The sequence below is a fragment of the Medicago sativa genome, chromosome 5 (genome assembly GCF_051527215.1).
Source record: "Medicago sativa cultivar Bolivia chromosome 5, Bolivia_mono, whole genome shotgun sequence".
In the NCBI taxonomy this organism is placed as follows: Eukaryota; Viridiplantae; Streptophyta; class Magnoliopsida; order Fabales; family Fabaceae; genus Medicago; species Medicago sativa.
In genome coordinates this window covers 3,164,544-3,181,780 of record NC_140753.1, presented here as the reverse complement: position 1 = coordinate 3,181,780, position 17,237 = coordinate 3,164,544, and the positions used below count along the sequence as shown (strand labels likewise).

At 37.2% G+C, this 17,237-nt stretch overlaps 1 protein-coding gene across 1 annotated transcript; it reads left to right on the top strand.

The window, feature by feature from the left end:
• Nucleotides 1-9,905: 9,905 nt before the first annotated feature.
• LOC146919178 (uncharacterized) lies at nt 9,906-12,355 on the top strand. The gene has a single exon (XM_085710674.1). The coding sequence runs from the start codon at nt 9,906-9,908 to the stop codon at nt 12,318-12,320; it is 2,415 nt and encodes an 804-aa protein (XP_085566800.1). The 3' UTR covers nt 12,321-12,355.
• Nucleotides 12,356-17,237: the final 4,882 nt, after the last annotated feature.

The following is a 17,237-nucleotide window of genomic DNA, read 5'->3' as shown; positions in this document are numbered from 1 at the left end:
CAAGTATGTTCAGAAAGATGTGTAAGTGGCAATGTAATGAGGAAAGCTATTCATAGTGGAGGAAGTTAAGGATTCAAGAGAAAGTTTTATGTTATCAGGATTGAGACATTGATTTCCGACGTGCCAAGAATTGTATCGAAAAGGTTGATGTTGCCATGCATATGTTATAAAATATTTCACGACGATAGGAATGAATGATGTGCATTGTATGCTTGAGAATAAGAATTTCATGTAAAGAATGTTTTTGAAAAATAGAGTTGGAGAAGCTCACCAATAGCAAGCCTGGGACGAAATTTTCCGTTTTCTACCAATTCGTTCCAATGGTTTGAAACCATTATTGGGGAGATGTCTTCACAAAAATCTTTTATATGACGAAAATAATTTATGACATCAAGTAACGAATGCAAATCATATCCTAAGATTTTCAAGGAAAAGACATGGGCAACCATCAACGAAATCGGTACGGTTTAAGGTAGCTTTGGAGGTTAATGTGTCAAGAGTCAAGAACAAGCCAAGACCAAGAGTATAGAAGTTCCGGCAATTAGAAGGAAAATCACAAATGTTTATGCATGAGGTATGAAGTAAGAAGTTAAAGTGGTGCTAAGTTATGAAGAATCACAAAGTTCACCGATTATGTGAAATTATGACGTATCGCTCGAACCTATGTTTTGCTTAATTAACTTGCTAAGGCACGTTATGAAATTGAACTATAAGGTTTAAAGGATTTTAAAAAGGATTTACGCGTATGGGTGATTGAAGTTGTCATTTTGAAAATTCACAAGATTTTCTAGGAACCGGTTTGCTACGACACTCGTAGAGCGGGCTAGACTTATTCGAGTCTAGGTTTGATGGCACATATGTGTTATCAACTCGTTCTATGATTTTAGAGCAATGGCCGGGGCCTAAATTCAATTTATATAGTAGAACAATTTTCAACGTCAATGACCCGTGCGTTAGTTTACGAAGTTTTCTTTAAAAGAAAAGAAAAATCAACGAGCAAGCATTGGTATGATTAAGCAACATATAGTACGCGAGAATGCGAAGGTACAAGGTTAGATGTTCAAGAAAGTCATGTTCAAGTGCTAGATGGGTTTGTTAACGGATTTCGAGTTTACTCGGAAACAAGTTCAAATATGATATGTATGGTAAATGCAACCAGCAAGAACATAAGGTTTACCCCCAAGTCAAGTATTATAAGCATAAGATAAGTTATCACAAGTTTTGAATTTACAAGACAAGTGTAAGGTTGTGATGTTGGTTGCACCATGAAAGATTTTGAGGATAGTTCAAGAAGTAAGTATTCAAGTGATAAGCATGAATTGAAGTCTCAATTGCTCTAACGGGTTAGAGTACTAGTTTAAGCCAACCGGTGAGAATCAGAGTAGCGCCATGGAAGCTAATCGTAAAATCAAGAAACATGGGATTTTAGTATGTATGAAGCTTCGTGAAGAATTTTCGGTTGGTAATACAAGTTTAACAGGGATGCATCATAAGACATGCGAGGAGTTCTCGATGTGATAAGTAAGTATGGATGTTTATATAGTCAGCATTGGCTAAGGTAAAAGTTTAAAGTATGTATCTCTACCTAGGTAAGATGAAAAAGACGAGTGTTGCCATATATGAATTGGCCAGGATGCGTAAATGATGATATGGGAAATATGTAAGGTTCAGAAGGTACCTTTCGTGACTCAAGTAAAGAATCAAAGCATGTTATCAAGAAAGGAGATGCAACTCTTGAGCTTTATGCAATGAGCTTTATGCCCTTGTATGCAATACTTTTTGAATGAAACGATACTTGTTAAGACATGTCGAGTTATGATTTTATAACTTTTAAAAGTTAAGGTTGGTATTAAGGAACTTGGGAACGATGCTTATTTTAAACATGAAACTTTTCATTGTCAAAACTGAAGAGGTATGTCGCAAGCAAGTTTACATAGGACGAGCAGTAAAATCTTTTTCAAAATTCAAAGACTCGTCTTGTGGTTATGAAGTACCCTTACTGACTCAGTTTCGAAATGATAATTTTATTTAGCTAAGTGTTTATCCGTTCCAAGAACTCGTATACCAAAGTTTAAGAAAAATTTCTTCAAGAAAGATTTTAAAAACACGTATCGTTATCATTTAACAAGAAGTGGCACTTGAAAGTATGCACATGTTATGGAAACGAGAATGTTCGTATGAAGCCCATATCCTACAGGATACACTAAAATGTGTTAAGAATGTTTGATGTATGTGCAAGTAGATTGCTAGAAAGTTTTAAGAGCATGTGAACCACGATGTTGGTGATTAATTGTCAGATGAATGATATTGTTGATTTCACATCTTCATGTCAAGTTATATGAGTTACCCCATAGTTCGGGTGCAATAAGATGCAATTAGATTGAAATGAAATCAGAAGATTTCCTAAGGCACTGAAAAGAGATAATAGATTTATGGAATGATTTATATGAGTAATGCAAGTAAGAGGCGTGTGTCTCAAGACTCAGTGAGAAAACCGAGGTATGAATTATATGTTTACCCGATAAAATTATGTATGCATGAAAAGATGTTTTAAAGTTACAAGTAAGCACTGCAGGGCAAACCTGGTTTCCGGTAGGACTCCAGTTAAAGGGTAAATCCTGAGTGTTCATGTTTATGATAAGACATCTTTATGAATGGTTTATGTTAAGCGAGTAAGATATGAGTCCGAGACAATAAGTCTATGTGTAACAAGATAAGTTCCAAATCATGATATACTAAGGTAACTCTAAGTTTGAGTGATACTAAGGTCAAGAAGGTTATGTTCAGTTACGTGTGGGTTAAGAAACAAGATGAGGACATGATGCGACAAACCCATTGGATATGTATGAATGGAAATGTATGGCTCAGACCATAGATGGTAAGTTTTTGTCATGAGGATTGGTATTCAATCTCTAAATTTCGAGGACGAAATTTTTTTAAGGGGGGTAGGATGTAATATCCCGCCTGTCAGTATCGGTATATTACCCGTTGACCGTGTCAGATGAATTTAATTCATGAAAAGTAAGTTAATGGAAATATTTTATGAGATGTCAGCTTTTTACGGGAAAAGTATCAGAGTTGTTTTAAACACGCTTGAGGCAAGGGCAATTTGGTAATTTCACGAAAGAGGGATATTTAAGCAAGTTTGGGCCAAAATATCTCATTTTCCCTTTGTGTTTCTCTCTCTAGGTTTTGGCATAAGCTTTCTCTTCCTTCTCTCTTCTTCCATCGATTTCTTTTCTCTCTTCCCACCTCACAAATTTATCAAATCTTCTTCCCTCAAGGCAAGGCTTTGATCTATGTTTCTCCAAGATCATAGAGATGTATGCAAGCTAGAGTTTTGTTGGAATCTCTCCTTTCCTCTCATCCCTCACGCTACTCTCTCTTTCTCTCTTCACCAATCTTTCATGACACTCCATCCTCACATGGTAAGTTCCAAACTTGTTCCTTTATGGTCACTTAAGATTAAGGAAGTGTGTATTGTGTTTGATTCTCCTATTTTCTCCTCTTGAAGAAGTGATTGGAAAACTAGGGTTTGATGTATGGTGAAGATGGATTCTAAATTGGTACAAGGAATGGTCTCTACATGATCAAGGTAATAATATTAAGTTTAAATGGATTGATATTTTATCCCTCCTCACAAAGAATTCCTCTTGATGTTAAGGTTTGATTATGTGTTTTGAGGGTGATGTTAGGAGCATGGTTTGGAGCTTGATAAGGAGTCTTGGTTTGCAAGAATAGGATGACAAGTTTGAATGGTATGGGTTAAGAGTGTAAGAGAATCAAGTTAGGGTTTTGATGCTTGGAGCTTGTAAAATTAGCAAGATTATGTTAAGGTGAGTTCCATAGCTAGTTTTCCTACCCTTTGGGATTATGATTATGCCATATATGTTTAGTATGAATAACATGAAATTCTAGGGTTTATGTATTAGTCTAGTTGCCCCTTTTTATGTCATGCATGCTATACATGTTAATACTTGCCATATGCATGTTTTATAAGTTTCCAATGATCAAATATGTTCCAAAACACATAGAGACACTTGGTTTGAGGTTTTTGGGTCAAAAATACCATTTTTAAGTGTTCTGGACTGTCCTAACTCGCCACGGCGAGCTATTACTCGCCACGGCGAGCTAGAACTCCGAAAGGGGGGTCCTGCTCGCCCCCAACTCGCCACGGCGAGCTACCACTCGCCTCCCCAGTGAAATCACTCGCCTAGGCGAGTAAGACAGTCAGAAATCTCACTGTTTTGCTTGCTTCAGGCAGGCATGGGGATTCGCGATGCGGTTTTCTCCGTGGTGTCTTTTTACGAATGTAAACCCCTCAAACCAAGGTCCTAAATTATGATCAAAGAAATCATGATTTTTATGAGATGAGGCAAGTATCAAGCATGTTAGTAAGGCATGGCATACGAGAGAAACAAGTCATGAATCGGGTAGCAAAATATTCATTAAGCAAGGGAAAACTAGAGCCTCGACATAGTTGTCGAGAACTAGCTAGTTAGCAAGATCCCTAGAATGTTAAGACGCGAAGTATACTATCTTCTCACATGATTAAGAATAAGATAGCAAGCATGTTAAGTCGTGGTTTGATTAGTTAATCACTTCACCATGATTAAGAACTTACAAGCATGAACAAGTATGTATTTACCGATAATCGGATCGACTCAAGGGTCCGAGGTAATAGGCAAGCAAGTATGAATATGTTTAAGTATACGTACGACAAGACTATTATTTTTAAGTAGGTGGCATGTCTCTTGTTATCCACGTCAGGGGGATACAAGAGGTTCTCGATCTAAGGGGAACGATTCAAGCCGTAAGGGACCCGCATGTCACTGAAATTAACAAGACCTAGGTGTTCGTGTCTCTTGTTATCCACGCCAGGGGGATACAGGAGGTTCTCGACCTAAGGGGAACGGTTCAAGCCGCAAGGGACCCGCACGACACCGAGGGAGTCCGATGTACGTACATCGGTCATGTATGGGATTGATCTCGGGGTTACTCCACCCGGGACTATCCGTAAAATGAATCAAGATAATAATTGTTTGTTCAACGCTAACCTAATGAATGAACTTAGATACGTTTGTGTACGATATGAATATGATTATGTTTCTCATGATTATGATTATGATATGTTCACGATCACGCAAGAATGAATCCATGCACGTTTATGTTTAAGAACAAGAGCATTAGATGCTATATGACAAGTATAAGGCATGGAATAGAGCAAGTAAAGAACATGATACCGACGACGATCTTAGGTTTCCCCTAATCGTCCGGTTTAGAGTCGTGTCATGATTATGTTATGTTTAGGCCTCGATACATAGAGTGTATTCTTGGCAACGCGGTTCTAGGTTCCCCTCAACCGCCATGACACGTATAGGAAGTGAAGCCTATAACAAGTTAAGATATGAATATGACGGCTCTAGTATGCACTACCGTCTAAGTATGCAACTCCCCACACACATATAATCAACCGTCAGGTTGTAATGTAGACACGTGGTGACCGTAGGTTTCCCTTGAGGTTACCTATAACCTAGGTTTAGGGGAACTTACTGAGACATTATGTCTCATCCCAATCCTTATTTGTTTCAGATAAGCAGGATGATTAAGCATGTACGTAGCCGGATGGATATTACTTCAAGGGTTCGTTCGTACCGCTGCAGGACGTCATGGACATCAAGGATGTATTTTTATGTATGGATGAGATGTATTGTAATATTATTTATACGAACGTGACTTGATGTAAATATTATTCATTCAAAAAAATTTATGTTGTATATTTTATGTATCCAGTACCAACAACAACGTTCATGCTAAACTTTCTAGATACGTTTAATATGAGTGTTACAGTACCATTGGGGGCGGAGGAGTAGTTCACACTCCCATCGTGTTGACATTCCTGGTAGAAGTTCTTATGCTTTCAAGGATTTCAATTCCTTTTCTTCATCTCCCTTTTGTTAGAGTAAGGGAAGTATTTTTTAAGAGACAACTCACAGTTCCTCTTGTTTCAAAATGACAAGTACAAGAGATTTTTTTTGAAGCACAAGTACAAGAGATGTACAAGTAGAAAACTTACACACTTCTAGGAGCTTCTTAATTAATACACACTTTTATTTAGATAATTTCTAGTACATTTTTCTATTATCATAGCAATTTTAGATTTTGTAATAGATATTATGTCACCTCTAAATACTTCTTGACGATGATAAATTTGAAATTACTAATAATATAGTTCCTCTTCCTTCAAAAAAAATAATATAGTTCCTCTTAATTTGAAATTTTCATCTTCACACAAAGTCCTGCTCTCATTACGTGCAAAGTTGTCTTCAATGTTAAAATTTTATCTTTATGTCTTTTAACAACATAGTCTAATGGACATTAAAAAAAAGAGTCTAAGCTCAAAATCTAAACCTTCTTCGTAATAATCAATAGGAAAATATTAACGAGTGTCTCCGAGATATTCTTTAAAAACCATTAAATATTAATAAAAATATGTGTATTCAATATAATGGAAATCAAAATATTTAATTTTTTTTAAAGTATAATTGTTAATTTTAAAATATTTAAAGAGTGTCCTAAGACAATCATTAACGAGACCCTAATCAATATGTAACGTTCCACACTTCGTTGATAAATTTTTCACTTCGTTTCGTTATACATGGGGCCAATGGCTGCAGAAACTTCTTCATAGTCACCCCATGCTCACACCGACACACAACCACTCACACGTATCCACACACACAACTTATCTTTTGGTTACACACAAATTATGGTTATAAACTATGTTTTTCTCTCCTATACTATTCAAATTAAATTTCTTCAAAAACTAATCGAAATTGTTAACTCATTCTCAACGTAAACATCATTTTTTAACAACAATTCTTTTTTAAAAAAATCACACACAAATATAACTAGTATCTCAAAAATGATTTTCAAAATATTTAAAACAAATACTCCATTTGTCCCAAATTATATGACGTTTTGGACATTCCACACATATTAAGAAATGTAATTAATTTTGTGTTGGAAAGATATATTTTGAGTTGTTTTACAAAATTGTCATTAATAAATGATATGAGAAAAAGATAAATGAAATAATTAAAAGAAGATGGACTAATAAATCATTAAGGATATAATAGGACAAATAACATTAATGTTTCATTGGTATTGACATATAGCTTGAGACAATTTTTTTCTAATGCGACATATAATTTGGAACGAAGGGAGTATATATTAAATAATAATAAACATAATATTATATAATTATTCAGTTTTGTTGCAACAAAAAAAACTAAGTATTGTAATCTAATACGAACGCAATATATAATTATTGCTTATTGTTTCTTTGCAAGATACATCTTCTTGGCGGTGGCTTTTGGACCCGAGTGGAGTTATTTCGTTCGTGGTGTTTATGACATGTTGACATCTCAGGAGCATCCCCATCTTCATCAAAACATGGAATTGATTTGACATAAACATGTCCCTCTAAAATTCTCTATTTTTGCTTGGCGAATGTTTAGGGAACGATTACCTACAAATTAAATTTGTCTATTCGCGGCATCATCCCTTCGAAAGCGCGTTTGTGTGTGGCTGGTTGTGGACACGTCGAGGGCACTACACATTTCTTTCTGTCATGTCCAACTTTTAGTGCTATTTGGCCGTTGGTGCGGGCGTGACTTGGATTTCATGGGGCGGACTCACATGTTATTTCAGACCACTTCTTGCAATTCATTAATTATGCAGGTGGTCTGAAATCACGGCGCTCCCTTTTTCATATGATATGGCTCTTGTGTGTTTGGGTCTTGTGGAACGAACACAATAACAGGTTACTCCCTCCGTCCCGCAATAGATGACCCATTTGAAAATGTGTAATTTTGACATAATTTACTTTGACCATATTTTTCTACTAATTTACAAAGATAAATAATATCATATAAGATGTCGTTAGATTTGTCTCGATGAGTATTTTCAAAATATCAAATTTTCATAATTTTTCTAATATATTATTCAAGATATTTAAGCTCAAAATTATGCATTGACATGCGTAATAAGATCAACTGTGTCAAGTATTAAGGGACGGAGGGAGTATTTAAGAACCAAGAAAGTTTTATTCCACATCTGTTAGATAAAGTAAAATCATACTCTTTGTGGTGGTTGAAAGCTAGTAAGGCTACCTTTGTTTTCGGTACTCATTTGTGGTGGTCGAACCCACTTATGTGTTTGGGTATCGACTAGCTTTTTATGTATCTTTGACAGACTGTTTGTATTTTTCATGATTGTTTTGGCACGTCTTGTGCTGAAGTGATTGCGCTATTAGTGTTAATCTAATTCATTTTGACTTGTACAAAAAAAGTATTGTAATCTAAATATATCAAAACTGCAAACACATTTTTAAGTTTTCAAAATTAGAATCGGGAGTAGAACAAACAAAATCTATTTTAAGTTTTTAAAATCACTTTTGACTTTTCGATAAATAAATTCAATATTTCAAGTTATATATTTTATATAAAATTTATAAATCTCAGTATAAAATTTCTAAAAAAAAAAATTTCAATACAATTTTACAATTTTAATTTTTTTAACATGTAAAAATTTATATAGGATATCAACATAAGAACCATGAGTCTAAATAAGCAATTTATTGTAGGGGTGTTCAAAACCGAACCAATCCAATAGAAAAACTGCAAATCGAACCAACCCAAATCAAAACCGCAAAAAATTGTATTTGGTTCGAATGTATTCATATCATTTTTTTTACTCAACCGTATATTTTGGTTCAGTTTGCGGTTTTTACTTACCAACCGAATCAATTCAAACCAAACCGCAACATAAGAAAAACATTAATTAAACATATATTACCTAGACCAATACTCAAATAAACTCAATGGAAATTTTTTATGAAATGACATATATTTTCTTTTGTTAAGTTTCTTGTTTGCTTTTTATTTCAAAATCTATTTATGTGCTACTTGAACTTTTAGAGAATGATAAAATATTAGTTTTTTGCATTTCTTATAAAATAAGATTACTTTTTGTCCACGTTTAGAGAACGAAAATATGTTGTGTTTTAGCTTTTAACTTGATTTTAATGTCGGAAACACAAATTATATTGTTTCAAAAAAACTGCACCAACCAATCCAAACCATATTTGTTTGGTTTGGTTCGGATTGTATTTTAAAAGTCAACCAAACCAAACCAAACCGCATGCATTTTTATCTTACTGTTCAGATGACTTTTGATTTCAAAATCGAACCAAACCAAACCAAACCGCGAACACCCAACTTTATTATATTCATTCACTTTACCAAGTTTCAAACCAAATTTGAACAAGTTGGAATGCATGCAACCCACCAACCAAACCAACCCGCCTGGGATACCGGCACATGCATGAACACCTACCATCGCTTAACGGGACACCAATTTTCATGCACTGAGGTTCTGTTCAACTAACTTATCCTAATTATCCTATAACTCAAATTAAAGACATGTCTCAATTTTTATTTTAGCAGGAAGACATATCTCAACATAAAAACAAAATATGCAATTTTTCTTATGGCGCTAAGTCTTTTCTTTTGGCCTAAAGCTTTTAGATTTTATTGTTTTGTACACTTCTTTTTTTAAAAGCAAAAGTTTTATTCACATTTTCAATTCAATTTTTTCCTCGATAATTTAACGTAAGTTTGTTATGTACTGAATAAAAAGTATTATTAAATGGAGATAAGTTGAGGAAAAAACCAACAATAAATTTGATTTAAGTGGTAAGAAATTTAACACCGTATATACTCTATATATTCTACTAGAAGAATAATGGCGGTCGCAATTGGTGGAAACATTGCACCTTTAATATAATAAAAAAAAATTGGTTCTCGTGAGCTTAACTCAGTTGGTATAAAAACTGATATAACATGAGAGATAGGAGAGAGAGCGCTAGACCAGCAGGTTACCGGCAACCTTCACGTCGTTTTCCTTCGTTGGTGGTGCGTTCGAATGGGGGGGATGGGCCATATGTCGGGGAGGCAGAAACGGGGTGGGATCAAGGGGAATGGACCTGGGTGAGAAATAGGAGAAGGAAAGCATTGGGACCGGAACAGGACGGACGGTACGGACAGCGGCGGGACAACAGACATGGAGGTTTGGCTTATTCACCGGAACGACAGGGACGTTACTATGAAAGGGCTCATTCTCGTGACAGGTCTGTTGGCAGGGACAGAATGCGTGTTGCACCATCTAGGGTTAGGGTTTTTCATGGTTCAGACCGTGGAAGATCTTTAACTTATCGTTATGGACGTCCTTTTTCATGCTCTAGAGAAGACGTGGCTCGGCATAGGACAGATAGGAACTCTGATGTTGGTGACGCGCAGGTTAACAAGGCAGTTCATGGCAGTTTTCGAAACAATGGTAGTGACACAGATCAAATGCGGGTTGTGGGAAGCAAAAACGGAAACAAAAGCAATGCAATTCAGGTATCAGCAGTGTTCTATATCACCAATTTTCCTGATCGTCTGCTGTTTGTTGATTTGAAGAAAGGCTTGGAGGTGTGTGGAATTCTGTCAGACGTTTATCTTTCTCGGTTTCGTAATGTGCGCGGACAACGCTTTGGTTTTGCTAAATTTTTGAAGGTACGTGATGTAGAAAAGTTGAAAAGGGCACTCAATAATGTTGTATTTTGGGATCTTAGGCTGTTTGCAAATGTCGCAAAGTTTGATAGGTTTGTTGATGTAGAAGGAGGTAGTGCTGGTGGTGAGGAGGGGACTGGTGGTAAGAGGGTTGAGGGAGAAAATTATAGGGGTGATAAGGTAGGAAAAAAACCGAGGGAGTTGGAGGGGAAAGTGGACGTGAGAGGGGATAGTCGGAAGTTGGCTTTAGAAAAGGTGAAGGTGGCTGCCATTCGAAGCGAATTGGAGAGGGAGAGGGAGAGGGTGTTTACGGTGGGGGAGGTGGAGTGTGGTGGTTCGAAGGGGCTGAAGGTGGGGACGGAGGAAGGTGTTAAGTCGAAGGTTGTTGAGGTGAACAATGATGGGAGGCCGAAGCCTATTGTTGGGGAGGAAACAGAATCTGCGTGTGGTAATAATGCACAAGCGACTCATGAATATTTACCTTTCCATGACGATGTCGAATGGGCTAAGAAATGCATCTTGGCCAAAATTAAGGATGGTAAGTGTTTCTCTGTTATCCAACAATCTTTTGTTGATGCTGGTTTTGAGGATTTTAAGATAATATCACTAGGTGGGGATACTGTTTTGCTACATCCGTGTGTGGACGGTGATGTTATGGAATTATTTAATTCAGCGGCAGAATTTATTGGTAATTTTCTATGTGATTGTCGACCTTGGACGAATGATGTTAGTGTGCCTTATGAGAGGGGTGCTTGGGTCAGGTGCTATGGGGTGCCTTTACATGCTTGGAATGATATTTTTTTCCTAGAGTTGGCCTCATCTAGAGGTAGATTAATCAAGATAGATGATGTTACCGTCAATAAAGAAAAAATGGATTTTGCTCGTTTTTTGATTGCTACATCCGAATTAAAAGAGTTAAATTTTGTTGTCAATTTTAAGATTGATGGGAGGGTGTATCTTATTCATTTTATTGAAGATATGGAGTTTGGTTTTGCTGAAGACGCTTGTTTAGTAGAATATGAAAATGATACTAATTCACATTGTTCAGCCCCAGCTTGTATGGAAGAGGAGGAACCTTTAGTTGATGCTCTTGTTCAACAAATGCAAGAGGATTGGGTGGAACGTTCTAATAATGCTAAGGAGTTGGGTGAGTCCGATAGTATCAAGCCTATTCAAGATAAAGTGGACAATGTTGATGTCAAGGAAAATTCGAGTTCTTCAACAGCAAAGACCTTGGCCGTAAATTCTATAGAGAAGGGAGATGACGGGTTGAGGAAAGTGTCTAAGAAGAGTCGCTCAGCAAAAAGGCACAAGGTGGTTCCTTCTTTGGTTGGTTTGAAAAAAATTGCGAGATTATCAGAAACTGATAGATTAGCGTTGATTCGGTCTCTGAAAAAATCCAAAACTTCTAAAAAACATATAGTGACGGGGAAGAACTCTAAAACTTCATCCAAAACATCTTCTTGTAAGAAAAATGGGGTGTCATTGTCTGCGGGATCGGGACATTCAGCTAACTCTAAAGATTGGAAGAATTGGTCAGTCCTTCATGGGGGTGCAAAGGTAATAGAGGAAGACATTGTAGATGTGGGAGAAGCTATCGGTGTTCGGTGTAGTAATAGTTTTCAGGTTCTTTCTAGAAAGGGTGGACGTGGAGGGCCATCAGGTGGTGGGGAGGTGAGGGAGAAGGGGGCGAGGGTGGTTTAGGGTGTGTGGGGGTCGAGTGGTGGTGTGTGGGGAGTTGGTGGTAGAAATGAAGATTTTATCTGTTAATATTAGAGGTTTAGAGGCAACAGAGAAGAAGAGGGAGATTAGGAGGTTGATGTCAGAGAGGAAGCCGACTGTGTTGTGTATTCAAGAATCTAAGCTGGAGGTGGTAGATGAATTCTTATGTCGTTCGTTGTGGGGATCTGATCCGTTGGCTTTTTCTTTCAAACGTTCAGTTGGAGCGTCTGGTGGTATTATCACAATGTGGGACCCTGGTGTGTTGGATGTTTGGTTGTCGGTAAATATTGCTAATTGTTTGATTGTTAAAGGGAAGTTCATAACAAATAATGAAGTGTTTTGTTTGGCCAATACTTATGCTCCATGCGATATCAGGGGGCATCAAGACTTGTGGGACGCTTTGACTAACTTGATTCAGGTACATGGTGAAGTTGCTTGGTGTATTCTTGGTGACTTTAATGCCGTTCGGTCTAGTGAAGAAAGAAGAGGGCGAGCGGAAAATTCCTTTTCTGGTGACTATGCTCCTTTTAATCAGTTCATTGATGGTAACTTTCTCATTGATTTACCTTTGTGTGGTCGTAATTTTACCTGGTATCGGGGAGATGGTGTAACCATGAGCCGTCTAGATCGTTTTTTGTTATCAGAATCTTGGGTGTCTATGTTTCCTAACTGTATTCAATTGGCTCTTCCTAGAAGTTTGTCAGATCATTGTCCTATTCTCTTAACCATTGATGAGGAAAATTGGGGGCCTAAACCCCTCAGAATGCTAAAATGTTGAGTGGATATTCCAGGCTATGGTGATTTTGTTAAAGATAAATGGCGATCGATTCAGGTGCAAGGGTGGAGTGGTTTTATTCTGAAAGAAAAACTTAAAGCATTAAAACAAAGTTTGAGAAGTTGGCATTTGAATCATACTCTTAACATTGATAGTAAAATTCAGGAGGCTCAGGATTGTATGGCTACGTTGGATGCTCTTGGTGAGAATAACTTAATGGGTGATCAGGAGGTAGCCGAGCTTCACATGCTCTCGGCTGACATCATGGCTTTATCGAAACTCCAAACAAGTATGCAATGGCAGAAGTCAAGGGTTAACTGGTTGAAGGAAGGTGACGCAAACTCTAAATTTTTTCATGGTATTATGTCTTCCAGAAAGAGGGTGAATTCTATTGTTTCTTTGTTAGTTGATGGAGTTAATATTGAAGGCGTGGAACCAGTGTGGCAAACTATTTTTCAACATTTTCATAATCACTTCAAGAGGATTCCGCATGTGAGGCCGGACATTGGTGGATTGGTGTTTAAGTCATTGACAGGAACGGAAGGGGCTGATCTCATTAAACCCTTTCTGATGGAGGAAATTAAGGCAGCGGTGTGGGACTGTGATAGCTATAAGAGCCCTGGCCCAGATGGTATTAACTTAGGATTTTTCAAAGATTTTTGGGAAGTCTTGAAGGTTGATTTGCTGAATTTTTTTGCGGAGTTCTATCATCATGGTAAGCTTACTAAAGGCCTTAATTCCACTTTTATAGCTTTGATTCCTAAGGTTGAAAATCCTCAACGGGTGGCTGATTTTCGTCCGATATCTTTGGTGAGTAGTGTCTATAAAATTCTTTCCAAAGTTTTGGCTAATCGATTGAGAATGGTGGTGGGAAATGTTGTGTCTGCTTCTCAGTCTGCTTTTATAAAGGGCAGACAAATTCTTGATGGGATATTGATTGCTAATGAATTAGTTGATGATGCGAAGTGTCAAAAGAAAGATTTACTTATGTTTAAAGTGGATTTCGAGAAAGCATATGATTCAGTTGATTAGGGTTACCTAGAGGAGGTTATGGTTAAAATGAATTTCCCACGTTTGTGGCGTTCTTGGATAATGGAATGTGTAACAACGGCAACAACATCCGTGTTAGTAAATGGGTGCCCAACTGATGAGTTTAATTTGGAGAGAGGTCTTCGTCAAGGGGACCCTCTTACTCCGTTCTTGTTCCTGTTAGCAGCGGAAGGTCTTAACGTTATGATGTCTGCGGTGGTTACAAACGATTTTTTACACCATATAGTGTTGGGGCGCATGTACCTGTGGCAGTGTCCCATCTTCAGTTTGCAGATGACACTTTACTGATTGGTGTTAAGTCGTGGGCTAATGTTCGGGCTATGAAGGCAATCCTGTTGTTATTTGAAGCTGTCTCAGGGTTGAAAGTTAATTTTCACAAAAGTATGTTATTCGGAGTCAATGTTAATGATTCTTGGCTTCATGAGGCAGCAGTGGTAATGCATTGTAAACATGGTCGGATCCCTTTTATTTATTTAGGGCTGCCCATTGGTGGAGGTCCACGGAAAATTCATTTTTGGTATCCGTTGGTAGAAAGGATACGTTGCCGGTTATTAGGTTGGAAGTGTAAAAATTTATCTTTAGGTGGTCGGTTGGTTTTGCTAAAGTCCGTTCTGTCGTCCATTCCGGTTTATTTCCTTTCTTTCTTCAAAGCTCCCTCAGGTATCATTTCTACCCTTGACTCTATTTTTATTAATTTTTTTTTGGGTGGCGGTGAGGATTCTAGGAAACTTTCTTGGATCAAATGGGACAATATTTGTTTGAAGAAGGAGAATGGAGGTTTGGGGGGTGAAAAGGCTGCGGGAGTTCAATATTTCTTTGTTGGGGAAATGGGTGTGGCGGGTGTTAGAGGATAGGGAGAGTTTGTGGAATGTGGTACTGCGAGCGAAGTACGGAGAGGTTGGAGGGAGGGTGCGGTTTTGTGAGGGAGTTGGGTCGATTTGGTGGCGTCACTTAAACCAAATTAGATCAGGTGTGGGTTTGGCAGATGCTTCGTGGTTGGTTGATAACATAGTTAGGAAGGTAGGAGATGGGAGCACCACCATGTTTTGGGAGGATCCTTGGCTGCTAGATGTTCCATTAGCTGTGTCTTGCTCTAGACTTTTTGAGTTGTCGGAAAATAAAGAGATTACGGTGATGGAGATGTTTTTGTTAGGGTGGGGGGAAGATGGGGGAGCATGGAGGTGGAGGCGGAGTTTATTTGCGTGGGAGGAGGAGTTGTTGGGGGAGTGTGTGGAGCAGTTGGCTAACATTGTTTTGCAGGTAGACACTTCTGATAGGTGGGTGTGGAGACTCCATTCGTCACAAATATACACGGTGCATTCAGCTTATTCTTATTTAACAACGGTGGACTTCAACATCAATGCAGATTTTGCTCAATTTTTATGGCTTAAAGCGGTTCCCTTAAAGGTTAACATCTTTGTTTGGCGTCTCTTTCTGAATAGACTTGCTACAAAGGACAATCTTCGCAAGAGGAATGTCCTTGAGGCTACTAATGTTTCTTGTGCGGCCTTGTGTGGTAAGGAGGAAGAAAGGGACCATTTGTTCTTTCAATGTGATCATTATAGTCGGTTATGGCCCTTGATATCGACTTGGCTTGGTATAGTTACGGTGTTTCATGGCAATTTAAATACACATGCTAATCAGTTTTGTGATCTTGGAGGGTTCTCAAAGAATTCTCGAACAGCTTTTACTATTATATGGATTTCGGTCTTATTTGTTATATGGAAAGATCGCAACAAGAGGATTTTTCAAAACCACGGTGATCGTCTGGAAGCTCTTATTGAAAGGGTTAAACTTCAAACATATTGGTGGTTGAAAGCAAACTATATCACTTTTGTTTTTGACTATTCATTTTGGAGACAAAATCCCTTATGTTGTTTACAGACTGTCATGTAATGTTTGTTTTGTTTTTGATTTATGGCTGTTTTAGCCTTGCTGTATTGTAATTAACTTTCTTCAGCTCTCTCCGGCACACCTTGTGCTTGAGGGACTGATTGTTTCTTTAATATATTTCATTTAGTTTCTTCAAAAAAACTCAGTTGGTATAGACAATGCATAGACTCTGTTTGGTAAACCCAAAAAAAGAGCTTTTAGCTCTTAGCTTATAAGCTCATTTGACAAAAAAAGCTCTGTTTGGTAACACTTTAGCTCTGTTTGGTACAACGAGCTTATAGCTTATTTCAGGAGCTTATAAGCTATTTTTCAGAAGCTACTTCAAGTAGCTTTTGAGCTTATAGCTTTTAGCTTCTCATTTTTCTTCCATATTTACCCTTATTATTCAAAGCAAAAGCTATCAGCTAATTTTACCAAACACTTCAACTAGCTTATCAGCTAAAAGCTATCAGCTAAAAACTATCAGCTAGCTTATCAGCTAAAAGCTATCAGCTAGCTTATCAGCTATCAGCTAATTTTACCAAACAGAGCCATAATATATGCAAGATCTGAGGTTCAAACTCCGACCACCACCAAAAAAAAATTGCCTATAAAATAAGAGAATCTTCAGGCTACTAGTTTTTGGACAAACATATTATACACTATTTAATAAAAGAAATGATTGAAATTTAACCTTTTTATATTAAGTGATTTAATTTGACCATGTAAGTTATCTAAATAACATACTTTTAAAATATTAAATTTTTATAATTTTTCTAAATAAATAATTAAATATATTAAAGATTAAAGTTATATATTAACATATGTGACATTATCAACTATATCACTTAATATGAAATGGAGTATGTATAGAACAATCTTTAAAAGGCTTAATAGCAGTTTTAGCCCCCTAACTTTTCCAAAGTTGCGATTTTAACTCCTAAGAAAAAAACTACAAAACTAGCCCCTAAGTTTTACACCTATGGCAGTTTTGGCTCCAATACCAATTTTGACTGTTATTTTTTTAGCCTTGGGGGGCCAAAACTGCTACAGTTGCAAAACTTAGGAGGCAATTTTGTAGATTTTTCTTTGGGGACCAAAATCGCAACTTCGTGAAAGTTAGGGGACGAAAACTGCTATTAAGCATTTTTAAATATTGTGCAACTTGTGCCCGTACGTCACCAGTGTAGTATAACATAGTT

What these genes read in the sequence shown, in the direction of transcription:
- LOC146919178 (XM_085710674.1), top strand. Translation starts at nt 9,906, where the DNA reads ATGAGAGATAGGAGAGAGAGCGCTAGACCAGCAGGTTACCGGCAACCT.